Here is a 20,922-nt window from a genome sequence, read left to right as displayed (position 1 = left end):
AAGTAATCCGGTTTATTCCTTGTTAAAGTGTTATCCTTGCTGGGAATTTTGATTTCCTTGGGTTTATTTCTTTCTTCTGGACTCTTATCAGATAATGTTTCTGAAGATTGATGAAACATAGATTGTAGCCTATCTGACGGAGAAAGAGATTTCCTACGTGGGAATTTCAAACTATCATTTTTGGGGTCATTATTGTCTAAAGGATCGTCACTATAATGTCTACTAACAAAATAAGACTGGAAGAGTTTCAAGTACGGCGAATTTCTAGATTTTAACGCCTTCAGATACTGTGATATTCTTAACCTTGATTGTATTCCACAGACATTCATCTTTGGAGTATTATTATTGTCAGTTACAATTTAGGTAATATTTGAAAAGACATCATTTAACTTCATCCAAACATAAAAACCTTGAAAGCTAAAGTGAAAGTTTATTTTGTCAATTGTACCTTATCTACCTTCATTGACATGAAACTTTGACAGCGAATAAATTGAGTTGCCCCCCCCCCCCCCCCATAATTCGGCTAAACTTCTTGGCCTATTTATTACGTTTGAGCCCCTAGTTTTAAACTTATCGGTAGAAACCCGATTTGATGCCATTTGGATAATTTTATTACAGTGGCAAACAATATTTTACTAAATGAAAGAATGCTGTCCTTGAAGTCATCTAACGGGAGATAACTCTTGAAAATAAACCGTCTTTCAAAATATCTGTTTTATTACAACTGTGTATAATGATATGATAAAATATATTCTCAAAATAAATTACATGGGAAACTAAACTTTGCAAAACATAGAACATGCATTTAAATCTATGAATAACACAGAAATTACTGGGTGAGACAATTTAGTAGTGTGTCAAGGGAGATAACTCATTAGAGTAATCTAATGATTTCATTGAACAAAATTTAGAGAGCTTATCAGCAATGTAATCCGTGAATGATACATTTAGGCATGTATTAAATCATTTGGTAATTTCTGTTATATTTTGATTTTGTGTGTTTTCGACAATTATCAATCTGTGATATGATACACCCCCAGTTAGAACTTTGAGTAGGCCTATCCTCTGTGTGAAATAGCTTTATTTAACGTCCGCTTCCACTGAAGTGATATCGCAGACAAGGGGCCTAATTTCCTGTTTGACAATCATTTATAATATGGTGACAACTGGTGCATCACACATACAGTGAACAAAATGACTTTACTAGACTCAAAGAAATATATGTACCGGTACTCTACATATGGAGACAGATAAATGGATGGTATGTTCTTATACAGGGCCCTTATTCACGAAAACTTAAACTAAGATACAATCGAAATTTTAAGAAATACTGCAATTCGATTGGCTGACCAGTAAAATCAATTTGCATATATCCAATTTGCATATTGGTCAGACAATCGAATTGCAGTATTTCTTAAAATTTCGATTGTATCTTAGTTTAAGTTTTCAACATGCTGCACCCTAGCACAGGTGGATTGACAGAAAAACATCAGAGGCAAAACGGGGAAGGGGGGTAATCCTCTGGTTTTACCAAGATCATAGAAAATGGGTTATATATGTGCAGTGCTTCAGTGGGGTGGAATTTAGCACATTATTATAAATCAATGTCCTCATTCTTATTATCTTTTATGACCATAATACTAAATAAAAACTCAGATGAAGGTTAATAATGTGTATATTTCTTTTTTTTTTACATGTCAAAAGATTAGTATAAGCAGAACCAGTATATATCACAGTATATAAATATGACCATCAGACCTATATATCACAGACAATACATTATAAACCCTTCCAGATAAACACACTTTACCTAATATGTTGACTTCCCCGCACAACTGAGGAATATTGTCAGGTGCTTTGCCTTTACAAAAATTAAGTATGATTATAATATAACAATGGGCAATTCTTTCTAGTTTACAGCTGTTACGAAATATATTTTCCAATATCTTAGTTAATCTAGATTAATAGGTACTGATTCACATGAAAATAAAACATTTTGATTAAATAAGTCTATTGAACAAACATGTAACTTTAAACACCCTTGGCAAAACGGACTAATGCTCTGAAGTTCATTTTTACATCAATATTTTTAAAATATTGCCTGATCTTACCCTTGTCCAACAATAAGACATCTTCATACAATTGAGACATTTGAACTGTAAATAATTTAAATAATTACCTCCAAGAATTTGATACATAACATCAACACTTGGCAAAATAAATATATACAGGCAGCTAGAAGTTTGCCAGACGATTACCACAAACATAGATTAAGAGACAAGTGTGTGCTTTGATAGTTTTTTTCCACATGAACGAATAACACCATATTCCTTGGATATTTGAAAAATAAAGTATTTTTGAGAACTCTCTTCTGTAACAAGCTCATAAGAAATTGTTTGCAGAGGATGCTATTCATGAGAATGATAAATCCACAATAAACATAGGCAAGCAACAATCATAACAAAAATATCATTAACAATTATATCACAGTTAGAGACAGGCAGAGTAAATAGATGGCCCTGACTTGACGCAACCATGTTTGATTCTACCATGTTAAAAAGTCTTAAAGCAGGGCCATTTTTATGATATCTATAATACCCCCTACATTTGATGAGATTAAATAAACACCCAGTAGATCTTACACATACATTTCACAGAGTACAAAAACTTCACAAACATAGTTTGTAACAAAAACATTACAATCAATTTTACTCCTTGTAAATAGAACAATATTTAATAGTAATAACAATAAATATAGATGAATATAAAATGTTGTATATAAAACAATGTATAAATAAGCCACAAGTTATAAAATAAGACACTTTTTATAATGCAGTTTACAACAATTATTTATAAAATTCTTACAAATATATATTATAATCCTGGGACACATTTCCATTAAAACTATTTAAAATAAGATATTCTAAGCATAAACTGGATTTCTGTTTTTTGAATTACAAGTTAGGTCACATATTCAGTTTATATTGACCTAAATCAAACAGTTTAATGTTTCTTTAAAATCTAGCATGAGCAGGATTAAAACTCTGATTAAGTTTAAACATCTAAAAATAAATCTGAGGTAAGTAAAAAAATTAAAACATATTTAAGCAACAGCCGACAGGCGCTGGTTTGGTAGATGTCATATTACCTTGAAGCTAAAGAAACATGGACGTAATAAAGAAATAGTGATCCGGTGCCTATTAAATTAGATTCAGTTTAAGAAAGACTACATGCATAAAATGTTTGTTTCTATTGACAATAATAAAGGGAAGAGTGATGTGCTTTTTAAAAAAATTTAAAGATAAGATTACAGTTAAAGTGCTTTAATCTGTACTTGTTTCCAAATCTATTTGGCTATTTTCTTTTTGTGGTAAATCTGTACTAAACTGTGGTTGTGATGTTAGACAATTATTAGATATGTTTTCATCGTTAATTTCTACTTGTCTAGTGCAATCATCAGCTCCATTTATATCATATTCAATCTGTTGTGGTTTCCCTTGCATACCAGAAGGTAATAGTTCAGGTACCTCAGTCACAGGACTTGAATTTTGGCGAAGCGGTGTTAATACTGAAGATGGATAATTTGATTTCTGTGGATCTTGATATTCATTCAAACTCTGATGATAATCAATAAATTCCTTTAATTTGTCTGGCTTCATTTCATTCCAAACAAAGTTTCCCTGTCGCTATAACAACAAAAATTAATCATACAATAAATGAATTTGATTATCATTTAAACCTTCCCCTCGATCCAATTACAACTTATGCTGGTCATGGATCTTTTAACAACTGTATGGAGACATTATTTTAAATTTGCTTGTGCACATTAATCTTAAATAAGACAAAGCTGTTATCAATTTCTAAAAGAACATGAATGTAGATAAGTCACTTCTTTTGCTAGTCTACATAGAGTAATGAATTTTGTGTAATCCTTTGTTTAACTCCTTGAAGACTAAAAAAAATAATGTACACCTTGTAAATTAATCGTTGAAATATTTTTTTCTCAGTTATGCACTGACATAATTGTTTCAAATCTACATACTAAAAATGGCATATAAGAATCTATTTTTAGTACCCATGGGCAAAGATCTGAAGAGAGCCAATGCCTCGTCTATTTCTTACATATTGGGAGTCAAGCTGGTTCAATGAGTAAGATGTTGGCTCGCTAACCTTGAGTTCCAGTGTTCGATCCCTGCGTTGGCTGATAAAAGTTCATTGGAATTTACTGGTGTGGTTCCCCCTTGTCAGTTGTGTAGGATGGAGGCCTTGGCAAGGGACAATGTAGTGTCGTGCGAATGGACAGAAAAAAAAAAAGGTCCTGTGTACACATTGGCATGCACGTAAAAGAAAACCCTTGACAGTTGGAATTCAATATTAGAGTGGGGCGAAGTGCCACTATCCAGAGATAAAATTTCCCTCATAGCACACTGCATGGCGTACATGCCTGTCTTCATTAGCCCAATCTGACATTAAACCCCATTTCATTTCCTTACATATTTTTAAGTTACTACCCAAGTAATTAGATAAAATAAACAATATGTACTCACTCTGCTACGAATAGGATAATTAGGATCTTTACGACTATTATATTCATGTTCATATGACATTTTCTCTGCATATAATCGATGTTTATGTTTACGACCACCAAGTTGATTGATTGGTACTGGAAAGAAAAAAAAACAGAACTTAGAAAGAATAAAGTACAGTACAATAAGCTATTACTGTGTTGACTTTAAACAATGGACTAGAAATAAGAGATCGCCTTAATGTTTTTCTTAGTCCAGAGGATTTAAAAATATACATGAGAAAAATTCTTGAATTCAAGTCAATAAAAAAGTATTTTTATATTTCAAATTTCTTTGTTCTTTTCAGATATTTCATCAGTGCTTATGATCCAATTGATATATTTATTGTTCTTACACCAAATGGCGATCTAAATCAGTAATTATAAGGAAAACAGATTCTTTAAAATAATTATGTTCTTAGATCATGTGCATAATTCTCAAAATGTTATTTTACATTGATTGTTGCTAACTATAATTATAGGAAAAATATTCACAGCCAATTAATTAAGCCCAACTGAAAAAAGGTTAGGCTTTAGACTTGTCACTCTGTCACCACAATTTGTAGTAATATTTAAGGCGCTTTTACGAGAAAACAAATCGGTTTCGATTACCTATCTCATTTTGTATATGACATAAATGTGGAGTTGGTATTCAAATCGGTTCACATAAACACGACAAGTTGTCTCGTAAGATGACTGAAGGCTGAAGAATCAAGGAAAAATGTTAAAAAAAATTCATTTTTCTTTATTCTGTTCTTGAAGACACCGTCTAAAAATAAAAGCGAGAAGTTGAACCACATGTCCCGTATTCGTATTAGGAATGTCCATGAAATTCATATCTTAACATGAATTTCATTAGAAAATGAACTAATGTCAGGTATGTCGTGTCGCTTGTGGGGAACGTTATCTTGGAAATTGAAGCGTCAATCCGGCAAGCGAGCAAGTTGGAAGATTTGCATAATTGATTTGGCAAATCGTGGTAAATATGACAATTAGGTATAATCGATTAGGCTAATTTTTGCCGTAAATGTGTTTGAATAGGATTTGCAAATCGATTAGCAATAATCGGTTTCTAGTAAAAACACCTCTAATGATACTTACTTATTCCATAAGCTGGATCTTTGTTTGGATTTGATGAATGTCTGGAAGAAAGGTGAAGCCGTTGTTCACTTAGATTTTGGAAATCATTTCTATATAAGGTATCTAAACTATAAGATGGTTTGTTATTACATTCTTCTGGCTTGTCGGCGCACCACCAATACGGTTGCTCTGACAGTGTTTTCTGGGTTGTAACTGTGCAAACAGGCTCGTTAAGAAGTCGAACATTATGCGTTAAAAAGTTACACGTGCTTGGTTGTGGTTTATTTGCTCGATAATCTGGCATTACATGAGGTAAAACTCGAGTTTCTCTTCCAAGTATGTTAGGTAATATGTTTGACTGTGACCAGGGTCGTCGACCGAGTCCATGAAAACAGGAACTTGGAAAATGTTCATGATTTTCTTCGGCTTCTCGACTTATAACTCGAAAAGAATCAGGACTGCAATACAGAAAGAACAAAACATGAATTTTTTTTATACAAAAGAACTGTTATGACAGCAGGTCCATTTTACAATCTGAATTTGATTGAATTGGATTATGGCATGAAATTATTTAAATAAGCAGGGTATTTTTATGAATAAGATGATCATGATTCCTAATATATACTTTTCTGTGGTTTCACATTTATAAACTAATTATGTATGATAGTGAGTGCAGTTCTTGCATAACCTTCTTCATATTTGATCAATGGAAAATTCATGTTGAATTTTACACTAGCAAAAGTTACCACAAATCTTGTAAGAATCTCATATGATAAACATTCCTCCCCTCCAATATATTGACACACATTTCGGCAATGTGTTTATCAATCAGTCAGATTACGAGATCATTTTAATTAAATACATTAACTACCCTTTAATCATTTACATCTAATTAGGCCTTGAAGGTGTAAGCTTAAGCTTATAGTCTTCGACAATTACTGTCACTTTCCAAAACAGACTACTTTTTGGTCAACTCATCTTAAGCTTACAAATATGTATTTTTCTAAAATCATATAATTCTATTTTATAAATATTATTCAAATTAACTATAGGTTATAGAATAATTATTGATAAATCCATGTCCATGAAAAGTTCAAAGCACAGTCATATTATCATACCCTTATTATCTACGATTTGGAATATATGTCTTAAATTTGGGATGTACATGTAGGCCTACTTTAGTTATAATTAGAACACACTCTGTATAAGCTGAATTGTTAATATTTAAGGTAAACTGAAAACTATTTTTCTACGATACTGATTCGGTGTTACGATTGCGATGAAAAATAATGAAACCACTGAAACTTAAAGGAGCTAAATCGCTATTCTTTGACACCTAGAAATGGACACAAATGGTTGCATTGCATATAATAATGTAATATGAATGTAGCAATATAAACTGCTTTACATTCAATTGTTTTTTGCTTTTACTGTAATTTCTAGTCAGTTATGTTCGGCGAAACACACAAAAAGTCCGAAATGAATGGCAGTCTTTGGCATCTGCTTATTCCAGTCTACAGTGGTAGTATTTATACAAAGGGATAAGTTTAGCCTTGGTCATCGAGTCGCTTTGAGTTCATATAAATTGTGCTCGAAAACATTGTGTCTTAAATATTGGATATCAGAACCCCTACTTTTCATGGTAAGACTAAGATAATAACATCAGTGTTGATTTAAATTGACCAATAAGTCATGTTAGCAATGTCGATGACTGTGGATGATACTGAGTTTTTAAAAAGACTTGGCTCCTTTAACCATGTTTAGATGTAGGCTACAGCTAGCCTTTTTTCTTATTTTGAAGATTTTGTATTTCAAACGAAATCACATGACCACTGACTTTGTAGCCAGATGGAGATAACCTGGCAATCTAATCTCATTGTCTGACAAGTTACTATTTTAAATACAAAACAAATTTTTTGGCCTAGGCCCTATCTATAGGCCTAGTATATAGCATAGAGCGAAGCACGGTGCTTGAGCAAAGCTTTTTTCCAGTAACACTGAACCGTAACTATAACTGTCACCCACAGACTGTTGATTAAAAAAAATTCAGACCGGAACTGAGCAAAACTGGTAATGCTCATGCTAACTTACAAAGCGAGATTATGCATCTCATAGTCATAGAAATATTTCTATGACGCGTCTAATCAATGACATCACATATTTTTGATGTCAATGAAAATAATTCTCAGATTTTTTTTGATTTTTTTTAAAAACAAAATTAATCATACAATTCAGTTCCAAATTAAAATCAATTTGGAAAAACAAAATTATTTAACATTATTTGTATCACTTGAGACACTTAAATTATCTAAGTCTCTAACTCAATATCATCCAAAGTCTTCGACAAAAGTCTTCGACATTTGAGAACACAAATTTTTGTCAATTTAAATCAACATTGGTGTTGTTATCGTATCATGAAAAGATGGGCTTCTGATATCCAATATTTAAGACATAATAAACATTTTACCATTGGTACACGAATCGTGTACCATAATGCGTTTTATTCAGCGCCATTTATAATAAGGGACTCGAGGAACGAGACTAGACATATTCCACAAGTCATGTCAAATGGTGAGGCCATATTCTTATCTGGAGAGCATGCGCAACAAATACTATCGGTGTAGACTGGAATAACCAGACGCTAGAGATTGCCATTTGATTGACACTTAAATTCTGGCGTATTTTGCCGAACATACCTGATTTGAAATTAGAGTAAAAACGGAAACGATTGAATGTAAATCAGTTTATATACATTCATATTACATTTTTATATGCGTTGCCACTCATTTGTGTCAATTTGAATTTCTAGGTCCCAAATATTACTTAGTGATTTAGCTCCTTTAATTATGAAGGTTTATATTTAACAACAATCACATCAGCTTCGCTCTACTCAGGCAATGCCTGTTAGGCCTACATATTATATAGAGCGAAGCTCTAAAGCATCGCGCGAAGCGCAGTGCTTGAGCGAAGCTCTTTTCCGGTAACACAGGAGCGTAACTAAATCTGCCCCACAGACTGTTGATTAAAAAAAATTCAGACCGGAACCGGATACACTGGTGAAAAATAGCAATGCGCATGCCAACTTACCAAATCTCGCCAAAGCGAGATTACGCGACCCATAGATATATTTTTATGACGCGTTTAATCAATGACGTCATATATTTCTGACATCAATGAAAATAATTCTGATACTTTTTTGTTCTTTTTTTTTTTTAAACAAAATTAATCATACAATTTAGTTCTAAATTAAATTCAATTCAGAAAAACGAGATTATTTAACATTACTTGTATCACTTGAAAAACTTAATTATGAAGGTTTTATATTTAACAACAATCATACCAGCTTTGCTCTACTCAGGCAATGCCTGTTACATATTATAGTAGTAGGCCTATATATGAGTAGGCCTATAGGATATCTAAGCTATATACTAGGCCTATTCTTATTTTTACTGCCACCAATCTCTGAATCTGCCTTTAAAACTTACTGAAAGTGATCTGGTACTTTTTTCTTTCGTGAAAGTGGTGGCATATAAATTGCCATTTTTTTTCTCTATTAACTTATAACCCGATCCTTAGTCTCAGTAACTAGCAGTTGCCAATTATTGTTTATTTCTAAAATTACGCACAGTGGTGGCCGCCATGTTGTTTACACGCAGTTGCCACAAGTAACGGAACCGGAAGTAGTCCTTACTCCATGTTCTTGTACTTGACAACAATAAACATCATGGCGGCGATGGTAAGACTTCAACATCAAATCAACAGCCTTGTCGAGGAAACTTATGCCCGAAAAAAGTAAGAATTTATTCAATGGTTTTAACGATTTATTCAGCAGTTATATAGCTGTCTGAAATAAAAAGAATTAATGCGTAAAACGTGTAATCTGGTTCAGTGGTCGGTAAATTTTTAACATTTTTATGTAGGCTACGTCTCAATTCATGTCATGATTCCACAGCTCTCTCTTGCAGTCTTGGGGATCAGCCATAAAAATAGTTAGTCACAAAAAGATCTAGTAAAAGAACCAGGCGTGTCGGACTACCTTGCACAGCAGGTTGTCCCTGACCTGGCTAGGGGGAATGGTTAATGTGTGCGCGTTGTCATAAGTATAGGCCTATGAGTATAAGGCATTAATTAGCGTGTACCAAGCTCAAGGACTGTTAACTCTGTTGGGCTTAATGTTTGGTCCAAAAACTGGTTATGATTTTAAGCAGAAAATTAGCTATCGAATTACGTTTGACCGTACCTTTACTTTTGTTGGTGGGTGGTGTAACTTGGCGGGAGATGTTCGGGAGAATGTTGGGTCTGTGGAATATGACAATTGGACCCGTATCAGGTGAGTGGAACGATTTTTTCTAGAATTTTAAAAAGTTCAAATATTTTCCATTTCTTTACGTAACAATATTCCAACCTAATTTTACGATTTTATGACACTTTAGAGAATATTCTATTCATAAAAAATTAAAAACCAAATTGTCATGGATGTAATCATGCGTTAAATTGAGAATTAAGTAAAAATTCAGCAAATAATGGTACATGGCGATAAACCGGAAGTTGAATATCCATCGATGGAAGCCTATGGCGAGCGCTGTAGCTATTTGTTTTCATTCCGTAAAAATGTGCTGATTCTGTCTTTTTTTTTACATAGATCGGTTACAACATGACTTAGAAAATAAAACTACCCATGTTTATAATATATTAATGGTCAAATTTTAGCCGATATTATTCGATCTGTAGGAAATGGACCGAAACCGACCCGAAGAAACGGCATTATTCATTATTGACAGACATAAATAAAACAGTATAACGCACGTTTTTAAAAGCATAATTTTTATTTACAAAGAATAATTCACATAGAAACTAAAGTGAAATTTTAGGCCAATTTATTATCACAGATATATGACATAATGTCATGCGATATTGCGAGTAGGCTGTCTTTTTTAAATTTCAAAAATAATGTTTGTCACTAGTAAGTAGACTTAGTAGTATCAGATTTGGTGGGTATGGAAAACTAATCCTTTGCACTGGTTTGTTTAGTTTATTTAATTTTGTTTGTTTTTTTCTATTTTGCGATAGACTCTGAAGCAGAGGCCTCATGCGTTCAGTGACAAGACTATCTGTCATATCAAAAATTGTTACCCCAACTAGTTGATAAACAAAAAGAAACAGCTAGCAAAAAACAATTGTTGTTTGAAACTTTTCAAATATTATTATATAATACCATATATTGTTATTATTTTATATATATAAAAAATATCTATTTATTTATTTATTATTATATAATACCATGTATTGTTATCATTTTATATAAATAACCAATATCTATTTATTTTATTTATTTATTTTTTTATTTATTTATTAAGAATTAAATTGAATTTAATTGAATATTTCGTAGGATGAAATCTTAAAAGCCTTGTTGTAATTTTACTATTTTATATCTATTTTCAGGTAGGCCTACTGGTATAACGAATCAGTTGCATTAGAAACAAATTTTACTTTCTTACAATTTCATGTTTCATAAATGTACATTTTTTTCTTTCTTTTTTTTCAATTAAAAAAAAAATTGTTAACTTTAAATAAATCATATTAAAAGTATTATGTGTTTAGATTCAGTTTCCAAGGAGTAGGGTCAACTGCCCAACCTCATGGGTTTTCTCTGCGGAATCCCCACTGCTAAAGACCCTTACTGACAAGAAAATTATTGAATTAAAACAGTGGTGTATGTTAGTCCCAAAATGACCTAGTCTGAGTCAAGTGGAGTTAAACCCTCTCTCCGCATCCTTCTTTCTATTTCTCAGTATATCTTCTTTTCCCCTGCTTTGTGTGATGGGAGCAAATGTTTAAAAAGGAGAAATAGCAAATAATCGTCAAATTTAAGCCTAACCCTGTTCATTGGTAACCACTTTTCCTGAAAAAAGGGGTCTTATTTGTTATCTGAATTATTGTGAATTTAATAAGGAGCAACCAAACTGTTATTCTACCAAGTTTCATGTTAATTCATAGAAAAATAATTTTTTTATATTGCACTGAAGTCAAATTACCACTTTTTGGACCAGATTTCGATTTCGGACCGAAAAAACAAAATCAATAAAAATTGAATATTATAAAAAGTATAAGTCCGATTCTAAAAATTTAAACGGTTTTGAAATTCTAATGTTTGGGCAAATATTTCTGCCATGTTTCAAAGCAATTGCTCAAAAAATAAAATTTGGTTGGTACATGCTACATTAATAAAATAATATAAATATGGAAGATCTTTCATTGAGTCAAGTGGCATGGTTTCGATTCCCCGCTTGTATGTGAAATAGAGTAAGGTCGCCTGTCCAAATCATAATAACATTATGCATTTAAGGATGTAGTAGGGTCTCAGGTGGCTTGTATTTTGCTGAAAAATGAGATTTCTACTTTTCTAGATAAATCTTTCATTTAACTAATTTAATTACTAATTTTGCTATTTTATTTCAGTGAGGCCGAGGAGAGCAGAAATCCAGAATATGTTTCTGCTGTTAAAATTCAGTCATGGTTTCGGGCGACAAGATGTCGATCCTATTTAAAGTAAATCATTTTATCTTCATTGTATGCTAAATATAATTATGACTATGAGGTTATAATAATGCAAAAACATCATTCAACTAAAATATTGTAGAAAAACACAATCTAACTTCTAAAGCTTATACTGTTCATGCAAAGTTATTGAATAAGTTTAACGAGTGAATCGTGGCACGTGCAAATTTTAGTAATGATAAATTTTTACATTTTCTCCGCAAATAGGCTGAAAATAAGAGCAATTTAATTCAGTTTGTTGTAGATATTAGATTAATTATTAATAAGCTTATTATTGTGAATTTGAAAGAATTGAGCAAATCCAACAATTTAAAAAATATTTTGCTTTTCAGACATTTAAACAGTTCTGCTGTAAACATACAAAGAAAATGGAGAGGATTTTTAGGAAGGAAATGCTTCAGAATCCTTATTCAGGTTGTAAATTGGTCTTTTTCTTTTACAATCAATCTCCCATCTCCTGTTCTTGGTTGAATTAAAAAGTACTACATTTTGCATCGATATCCATTAAAAGTAATGACGCACCATTGGCATTTGTCCCTAACATATCAAATTAACTCATAGCTTAATACACGCTTAACATTTATGGTAATTGAGAAAACAGAATCAAAATACCAACACTATATAATGTCTCTGCTTCGATTCAGTCGAATTTAAAACAGGCCTATCATTGAGTTTTTGTCAACAACAAAATGATGGAGGGCTTATTGTATTGCATGCAGCATAGATCAAGGAAATTTAAATTCCACATATCTTTGTAAATACTGAAAGGGATAGAACCATTTTTGGACTGGTATTCGTAAATATTAGAGATTCACCTTTCACTATTACCATACTAATATGTTTCTTTAAATTAGGTGCCATTATATTCAGAAAAAGACCTGCAATAGACAGTTTTAGCTCTTGCATAACTTTAATAGATTATTTATGATTTTTTATTTCAGAACAGTGTATTTATACTCAAATTAAATTATTATAATTCTATGGCATCAAAGGTAAGTAAATTATCAATACACTAAATTTATCCAGTAGAATAAATTATTTATTTGCAATTATACATTATTCTGGGGCTTCCCATTGTACATTATTGAAGTTTAAATAAGCCAGTTTTGATTATCGTAATATTGTATAAGAGATAAGATAAGAGTGACTATTAAGACCTTGTCATACCGGGTGTCAGTTTGTTATCCTAGTGTCAGTGTGTTATTACAGTAACTACACTAGCTAGGTAAGACCCAATTGAAGGAGCAAACAAAAACAAGCAGTTGCATTCATAGCGTTAGTTAATAGATGTGAACAAAGGGGGAAAATAATCGCTGATGATTTTTTCATTTTTTTGATATGTTGAACTAAAGTCATATTTGTGTGTAATTAATCACATTATAGTAGGATCTGAAACTTTTCAAAAGGGTAACTACAAAAGAATGGTCTGACATCAAAAATTAATTCCTGCATAGTATTCTTTAAAGATACATTATGGGAGATTCGATAACGAGTTGGCAGTTCTCACTATAATAGTTAAAAACTAGATAACGTAAAGGAAATTTGCTGAAAATTTCATTCAAATTGATCCACTATGAACCGAGAACTAAGCGGTTGAAATTTCCGGCTAGCCTTGATCATCATTACTAAAGTCAGTACGATAAACAGCATAGTCTCGATATCCATTTAATTGTTAAATCGTGAAGGAAAGTTATGCAGTAAATCGGCTAATAATCCTCTTAAGATTGCAGGCTACTGATGCCATCTAGAGTTGATTATGGTCTGGATAGGTTAATTAATGTCTAATCAATAATTTAGATAACATTTCAGGCCTAAAGAAAGACTTGCCATAGACAGATTTAGCTCTTGCATAATGTATGTTTAAAGACAATATCAGAATTTATGTTATTTTTCTTTGAACAGATCCAAAAAGTTTGGCGAGGTTATTACATCAGAAAATATATATTTAATTACTACAGTAGAAAACGATATCTAGAAGCTCTCCAAATCAAAAATGAAATTGTCAGGTATGGTTAAGTAATATATTTTTATGTAATTCACATCTAAATTAGTCATTTACCGGTAATATGAATGACGATATCTAGAAGCTCTCCAAATCAAAAATGAAATTGTCAGGTATGGTTAAGTAATATATTTTTATGTAATTCACATCTAAATTAGTCATTTACCGGTAATATGAATGACGATATCTAGAAGCTCTCCAAATCAAAAATGAAATTGTCAGGTATGGTTAAGTAATACATTTTTATGTAATTCACATCTAAATTAGTCATTTACCGGTAATATGAATGATGAGCAACAATCTTTAAACTAAAATTACCAGTAAGATTGTTAATTGGAATATATTTAATCAAAATTAATAGTCCATAATGGGGACCATAAATGTATGACAGTTAATTTGTTGTAGTTTCTTTATCACTTTGAAAATGTGATAAGTCTAGATATATGTTTGTTGTGTTTTGGACACAAAACACAGAATGAAGGAATCAGGAGTATAATGTAAGATCCATAACATAAAAACAGACTTAAATTAGCCTCCAATATCACATTAAAACATCCTACATAAGCTTACAGTTCCTGTTTAATTATTTATTGAACAGATCTGAGTTGGATGAATATGCTGAACAACAAGCACAGATCCAACAGCGAATGGCGGACGAGCAGGAGCGGCATAATAAAATTTATGCAGCACGGAAAAATCATCACCTTGTTAGTACAGAAGTTATACCGGGTATCTACAACTCTCCTTTCTTACCGTAAGTAAAATATTAACTTAGCAGGAATATTATAATAACACATATTTTAACCTATGCAGCAATGAGAAATGCGATTAAATGGGGTTTAACATGCTACTTTACTGCAACAACTGGGCTAATGAAGACGGGCATATGCCATGCAGTGTGCTATGGGCAATGTTTGCCCGGATAACAGTGCTATGTCTTACTCTTATTTTGAATTTCGACTGTCAAGGGTTCTTTTACATGCGTGTCAATGTGAACACCTTGGTTTGTTGTCCTATCCCAACAACTAGTCAGTTGTCCTTGTTAGGCCCTCTGCACCACTAAAAATATTGCTGATGACACTTTATTGTCTTTATATCTGACACTGTCTATACTTCTTGTATACCATTTTGAACCATCTCTTTCATGATATATCTTTTCAGTTTCCCATCAGAACAAGAATATGAATTACGAAGTGTAAAACCATTAGGTATTCGAAGGAAAAAGGGAGATAAATCAAATCGGTTTGATCCTGCATGGAAAAGTTACGATTTACCCCGTCAAGAAAAGCTTCCTCCCTTGGTTTCTAAACCACAGGTAAAGTATATACAATACTCTTGTAATAGAAAGTGGTCCAACTTATATTTATACATCCCTTGTTGTCTCACAATCAGTGATTTTGTTTAAAATTGTTTTTTTTTAAATATGCTGCTCATGAAGATTAGAATAGAATACCAACAGCTGTCAAAAATAGTTCTAAGAAATGTCTTAAGCCTGGAAATAAGGCACCTGTCACAGACACTGTCAGGCACAGAATCAGGCCTTTTCAGACACAAAACCTCTGGTGCCTGTCATTTTGTCCCGCACTGATTTGTCTTTTTTTTATTGATATTATTAATACATGTCCGGCACTAAGTTGGAACATTCAGGTACTATTTCATTAGTGCCTGACATTTTGTCAGGTACATCTAAAACTGTTATTTCCAGGTCTAGTCTTAAACAAGAATCTTTTAGTTTATATTATCAAAATTAAATTCATGTAATCTTTGTGTGTAAAATGTGTTATGTTTTTCTTTGTTTTATCACTGTGTTCACTTGTGCTTGTTGTTGTCTATGTTACAAACTTTGTAAAGCAGAAGATTCAATGATTATTATTACTAGTATTTAATATTCAGTCATTGATCTTTTCTAGGGTCCATTCCGAGAACCACAGGAAGTACAGGAACAGAGATATAAAGGTTTTAAACCATCTCTACGTGTTGCTACAAACTATTATTCTCTAGACGAGGCCAGAAAACAGATGAAAGCTGAGGAATGGGTGGCTAGAATTAATGATGATATGTAAGTTGAATAGTTTACATATGGTCTCTATCAACCAAACTTTAACATATAGTTTAATAGGTATAATACAAGGATGCATTGTTGGATTAAATCCGCCACATCATTTTTAACTGAATGTTTTGAAAATTATTTAATTTTAATCATTTTAATGAGTTAAGATATATATAATTCTTTTCTTACAGATTTTTCCCAGTTAAACCTAGGGATCCACAATATCAAAAGCTTCTTTATACAACATCTAAATATGGTCATCTACCTTATGGAACTAAATATTTCCGTGAAGAATTTCTTGACAAACATATAACACCAATGGTAGGTTATTGCTTATTGAAACCTTTTTGATAAATTTCACATTTGTATTATATAATACATTGTCTGTTTTTAACACAAATCATATTTTCTAAGTGACACAGCGAATAAGGCGCTGGCTCACTTACCTGGAAACCTGGGGTTCAATCCCGGTGTTGGCAGAGAATATTTCTTATTTTACGATATTCTTCAACTCTGAAATGGCTCCAATTACTTAGACATTAAAGCACCTAATTGTCATTGACTTTTTTCAGACATTTAATTTTTACGGCTTAGACAATCCTTTAAAAAAATCTGATGTGGGAGGGAGGTTTTTATTTTGTGAAGATCACTACTTCCTTATATGACTTCTATACAAATCAATTTGTTGTTTATAGGAATGGACGATTATCCAGTATCATTTATAATTGTCATTAACATTTATCGGGGTTGTGTACTTGATAAATGAGCCTATGGATTCATTCAAATTAATTATAGATTTATTTCCTGTAACTGGGATAAAATATTTACATTAATGAGCCTGTATTTAGTTTTTAGTTTTTTAAAAATAAAAGCAGGTCATGCGACCCTTTTGAAGTAACGCAGGATTATCTGGGGACCTGAATTTTTTTTTTATGTGGCCTTAGTTAACATTTACTTTAGAAAACAAAATCAAAACATAAACAATAAATAATCTCCAGACTTGGATCCAATGTGGTGCTGGCTTATTTATATCATTCTACACAGGATGCTGATCGCTAAATGTTGGGAAATTTTGAATTCATCATACTCAATGGAACTGGACCATTTTGGTCTGATCTTTCTTTGAGAGATTTCACATTCACCATATTCAAAATCACCCAAATGCAAAACAGTGGCTTTTAACATATCGTATAGTAGTTTTGTATTTTTTTTACTTTCAGCCATTTAAAACCCTGGTGCCTCCAATACCTGTTTTTGATAAATTAAATGATACTTACTCGCAAGGCCAGGTGTGATGAATTGTACACAATCACAGAAAGTGTGGAAAATGAAATGACCCTTTTATTGTTTAAATCTGGTTTATACTGGTAAACACAACTTTTTTTTTTAAAATAAGGTGTGTTTTTTGTTTTATTATTGTTATAAAATTGTATAAAATCTGTGATAATCTAACTGTATAAATGTATTTGATGTATAAATTGTTATTGTTTGTAAAACCAAAATGAAGAATAATGAAATCAATTTTAAAGGGACGGGACAGTATTGTTCCATAACATGTCTTTTGGGATGAATTTTGAAATGTAAAAAAGTTTTACATTAGTCAGTCAGTAATTTGCAGTGGCTGTGAAAGTAATCTATCTAGCAAAAGGTATTGGACTGAAAAATGTGTAAATTAAAGGGGGCAAAGTCATATAACAGGGCTGATTTCTTGAAATTATAGATATGTACCATTTTGCTATTCCACATTTGAATTGATCTAAAGGAGACATCATCAGGAAATAGAAATTGCATATATTAAACCAAATAATATTGGACTTGCCCAAGTGTAAAATCCCAAATATTGAACTACTGTGTGCAGTTTATATTCAGAATAACTTTTAACCCTATTGTGCCACTTTATTTAAAGAAATTATTAAAAGTTTCTATTTCTCACTAGTGTTTACTTATACTGTCTATATTTCAAAGAGCAATATTTGTATAAAATGGTTTTCATGTGAAGCTTGCAAATAGTTGTATTTTAAGTTTGAAAGTGTCTTTAATTCTTTAGATTTGATCTGTTTAAGCTTCATATAATTTTTTTTTTTTTATTGCCATTGGTAGGAAGGAACAGCGGTTTGTGTTTTACAAAAAGTATGAATTCAGATTGGGTTCCATATTATTCACAAATGATTTTAGTGGGTAGCCATTCTAAGATTGTGCTGTTTTACATTAATTACGGAGAAACATCACATGACATTTTCTTTCAAATTTGAACAGCAGAAACATTCACCCAATCTTAAGTATGTGCCGATTGCTTGTATCTTGAAAGTCAGATATGTGGACATGTATAAATTATCTCCAATTGTTTGTGTCTTAAAGTCAGATGTTTGGACATGTATAAATTATCTCTAATCGTTTGAAATGTTTAATTTTTCAAAAGTATATATTGTAATTTTAGTATAAATTATGTGATATAATTATGTGTATACATTATATAATTCCTTTTATCTATACAGTATACCACACCAGACCACAATGTCATAAGGCACGTTCTGTTTATAAATTCCTGGGGCTGAAACACTAACCTCTAACTGGTGACCTTTCAACCCTAACAGGTATAATCAAATTGAAAACCTCCTCGCATCATATATTCTATTCCAGAATGTCATCAAATAAATTATTAATCCATTCTAGTATTTGTCTTCTGTTTCTTATGCTTGGTTGCGTGTGTTTATTTAAAGCCTGGAAGCTTTCATCTTGCATATCTATTACAATGGAGATATCCACACAGCAAATATTGTTTGTCTGTTATTAAGATAGGTGTCCAGGCAATGAAACTGCACTGTGAATAAAAAGCAAAATATTTAAACTCTAATACATCATTGGCGATTCTTTGGCATAAACAAGTATGGGCAATAACTCAGAAATGATTGTACTTGTTATACATTGCAGTAATTAAAACCACAAAAATTTAAAGTACATCTGAGGATGACTTTCGCTGTTAATGCATTCACAAGGGCTATAACGCTAGATATCATAAGCCTTTCTTGTTTCACTAATCTGAATAATGCATACACATTTCAAGCAGATCGGATGATAACTTTTTTTTGCTAGATTGTTCACAAGATTCTACAAAATGATCAAGGGCAATAACTTGGAAAGTTCATATTGTCGTATAATTACTAGTTTACTCTAACAATATTGGAGTTATTTCCCTTTTGTTCATTCTTTTGTATTAGAGTTATTTCCGGTTAATAAAGGACCTTGACCTTCGGGTCCCACACCTTCTGGTGTGTGGGTGAACTGCACAATGGCTCTGTTAATTATTTTGCTTTAGCGAGTTTGCTCAATCCGATAGCATCGGAATTGATGACCGGTTTAATGGATCCCAATACACATGGTGGAGATGCCGGGTATCGATTGTTATTAAAGTCACCTAATGAAACTGACGAAGAAACAAATGACAAAATGAAATGAAGTTCACATTCATCGATTTATTCCAAATGATCGTTAGACTAAGTAAGGCACAGACTGACCATTATAAGGGTAAAATGATACCCGGGGTCAAACAGCAAAGTTACCACAGCATCACAACCAAGTCAGTAACGGGTAAATCCTCCTCTGTTTGCCAAACAAGCATTGATCCGACGTGGCATACTCCTAATGAGACGTCTAAGGTCATTTTGGTCCAGATTGTCCCATTCCTGTTGCAACGCAGCAGCAAGTTCTTGGACATTGGCAGGACGTTGTTGACGTTGACATAACCTCTGTCCAAGCATGTCCCAGACATGCTCGATGGGGGAGAGGTCGGGACTCAGTGCTGGCCAAGGTAATGTGGTGATGTTCTGTTGTTGGAGGTAACCTGTAACGATCCTGGCATTGTGACATCTTGCGTTGTCATCCTGGAAGATGAAACGGCGGCCATGACGTCGTGCGAACGGCACAACATGGACTGCCAAGATGTTGTCCCGGTAGTACTGGCCTGTAACACGCCCTGCAACAACATGTAAAGCCGTTCTTCCAGCAACAGTGATGCCTCCCCACACCATAACAGAACCACCCCCAAATCGATCATGTCTGATGACGTTAACGTCTTGGAAGCGCTCGTTTCGACGACGCCACACCCTCCTACGTCTGTCCAAAAAATCAACAGTGAACCTTGACTCATCTGAAAACATCACATTGCTCCAGCGTCGATTATCCCAGTGTTGACGATCCCTACACCAACGACGTCTTGGCTGAATGTGATGATCTCTCAAACAAGGGATCACGCGAGGACGTCGGGCGCGAAGGTGACCCCTATGCAGTCGATTCCGAATCGTCTGGCCACTCACTCTCACACCAGTGTCTGTTTGAAGACGAGCGCTGATCTGATTTGCTTTGATGACACGATTTCTCAAGGCCAAGGTACGGATAAATCGATCCTGGGCTTGAGTTGTCGCCCTTGGTCGACCTGAGCGTGGTCTGTCCTGTACAGATTGTGTATCACGGTATCTGGACCATAGCCTGCTTATGACAGACTGAGAAACATTCATCGTCCGCGCCACAACCGCCTGTGTTGTGCCGATCTGTAGCATGCCAAGGGCACGTAACCTTTCATTTTGGGTAAGCCGATGCATATCAAAATTTGTTTTCTGGTCACTAAAACAATTAAACTGATGTTTCCACCCTGGAATTCAATGCCACAAT

The 20,922-nt window shown here is 33.0% G+C and overlaps 2 protein-coding genes across 2 annotated transcripts; one reads left to right on the top strand and one right to left on the bottom strand.

Annotated features, from left to right (window-relative positions):
- Nucleotides 1-1,659: 1,659 nt before the first annotated feature.
- LOC126821248 (uncharacterized) lies at nucleotides 1,660-9,296 on the bottom strand. The gene is made up of 4 exons (XM_050549632.1): nucleotides 9,130-9,296; nucleotides 5,666-6,102; nucleotides 4,548-4,663; nucleotides 1,660-3,686 (listed from the first exon to the last, which is right to left on the bottom strand). Exons 1-4 carry the CDS (start codon nucleotides 9,183-9,185, stop codon nucleotides 3,324-3,326), a joined length of 972 nt encoding a protein of 323 aa, XP_050405589.1. The 5' UTR covers nucleotides 9,186-9,296; the 3' UTR covers nucleotides 1,660-3,323.
- On the top strand, nucleotides 9,292-18,926 carry LOC126821247 (spermatogenesis-associated protein 17). Its single transcript, XM_050549629.1, has 10 exons — nucleotides 9,292-9,436; nucleotides 12,104-12,193; nucleotides 12,535-12,616; nucleotides 13,144-13,194; nucleotides 14,105-14,208; nucleotides 14,803-14,958; nucleotides 15,366-15,519; nucleotides 16,115-16,263; nucleotides 16,446-16,575; nucleotides 17,475-18,926. Exons 1-10 carry the CDS (start codon nucleotides 9,339-9,341, stop codon nucleotides 17,547-17,549), a joined length of 1,089 nt encoding a protein of 362 aa, XP_050405586.1. The 5' UTR covers nucleotides 9,292-9,338; the 3' UTR covers nucleotides 17,550-18,926.
- The last annotated feature ends 1,996 nt before the right edge of the window (nucleotides 18,927-20,922 follow it).

The sequence above is a fragment of the Patella vulgata genome, chromosome 5 (genome assembly GCF_932274485.2).
Source record: "Patella vulgata chromosome 5, xgPatVulg1.2, whole genome shotgun sequence".
Lineage (NCBI taxonomy): Eukaryota > Metazoa > Mollusca > Gastropoda > Patellidae > Patella > Patella vulgata.
This window is presented reverse-complemented; position numbering and strand designations above follow the sequence as displayed.

Coding starts and splice junctions, on each gene's coding strand:
- LOC126821247 (XM_050549629.1), top strand. CDS start 9,339: ATGTTCTTGTACTTGACAACAATAAACATCATGGCGGCGATGGTAAGA. Junction 9,437..12,103: donor GAAACTTATGCCCGAAAAAA/GTAAGAATTTAT, acceptor ATTTTATTTCAG/TGAGGCCGAGGAGAGCAGAA. Junction 12,194..12,534: donor AGATGTCGATCCTATTTAAA/GTAAATCATTTT, acceptor TTTGCTTTTCAG/ACATTTAAACAGTTCTGCTG.
- LOC126821248 (XM_050549632.1), bottom strand. CDS start 9,185: ATGGCAATTTATATGCCACCACTTTCACGAAAGAAAAAAGTACCAGAT. Junction 6,103..9,129: donor AAAGTACCAGATCACTTTCA/GTAAGTTTTAAA, acceptor TCTGTATTGCAG/TCCTGATTCTTTTCGAGTTA. Junction 3,687..4,547: donor ATTATCCTATTCGTAGCAGA/GTGAGTACATAT, acceptor TTGTTGTTATAG/CGACAGGGAAACTTTGTTTG.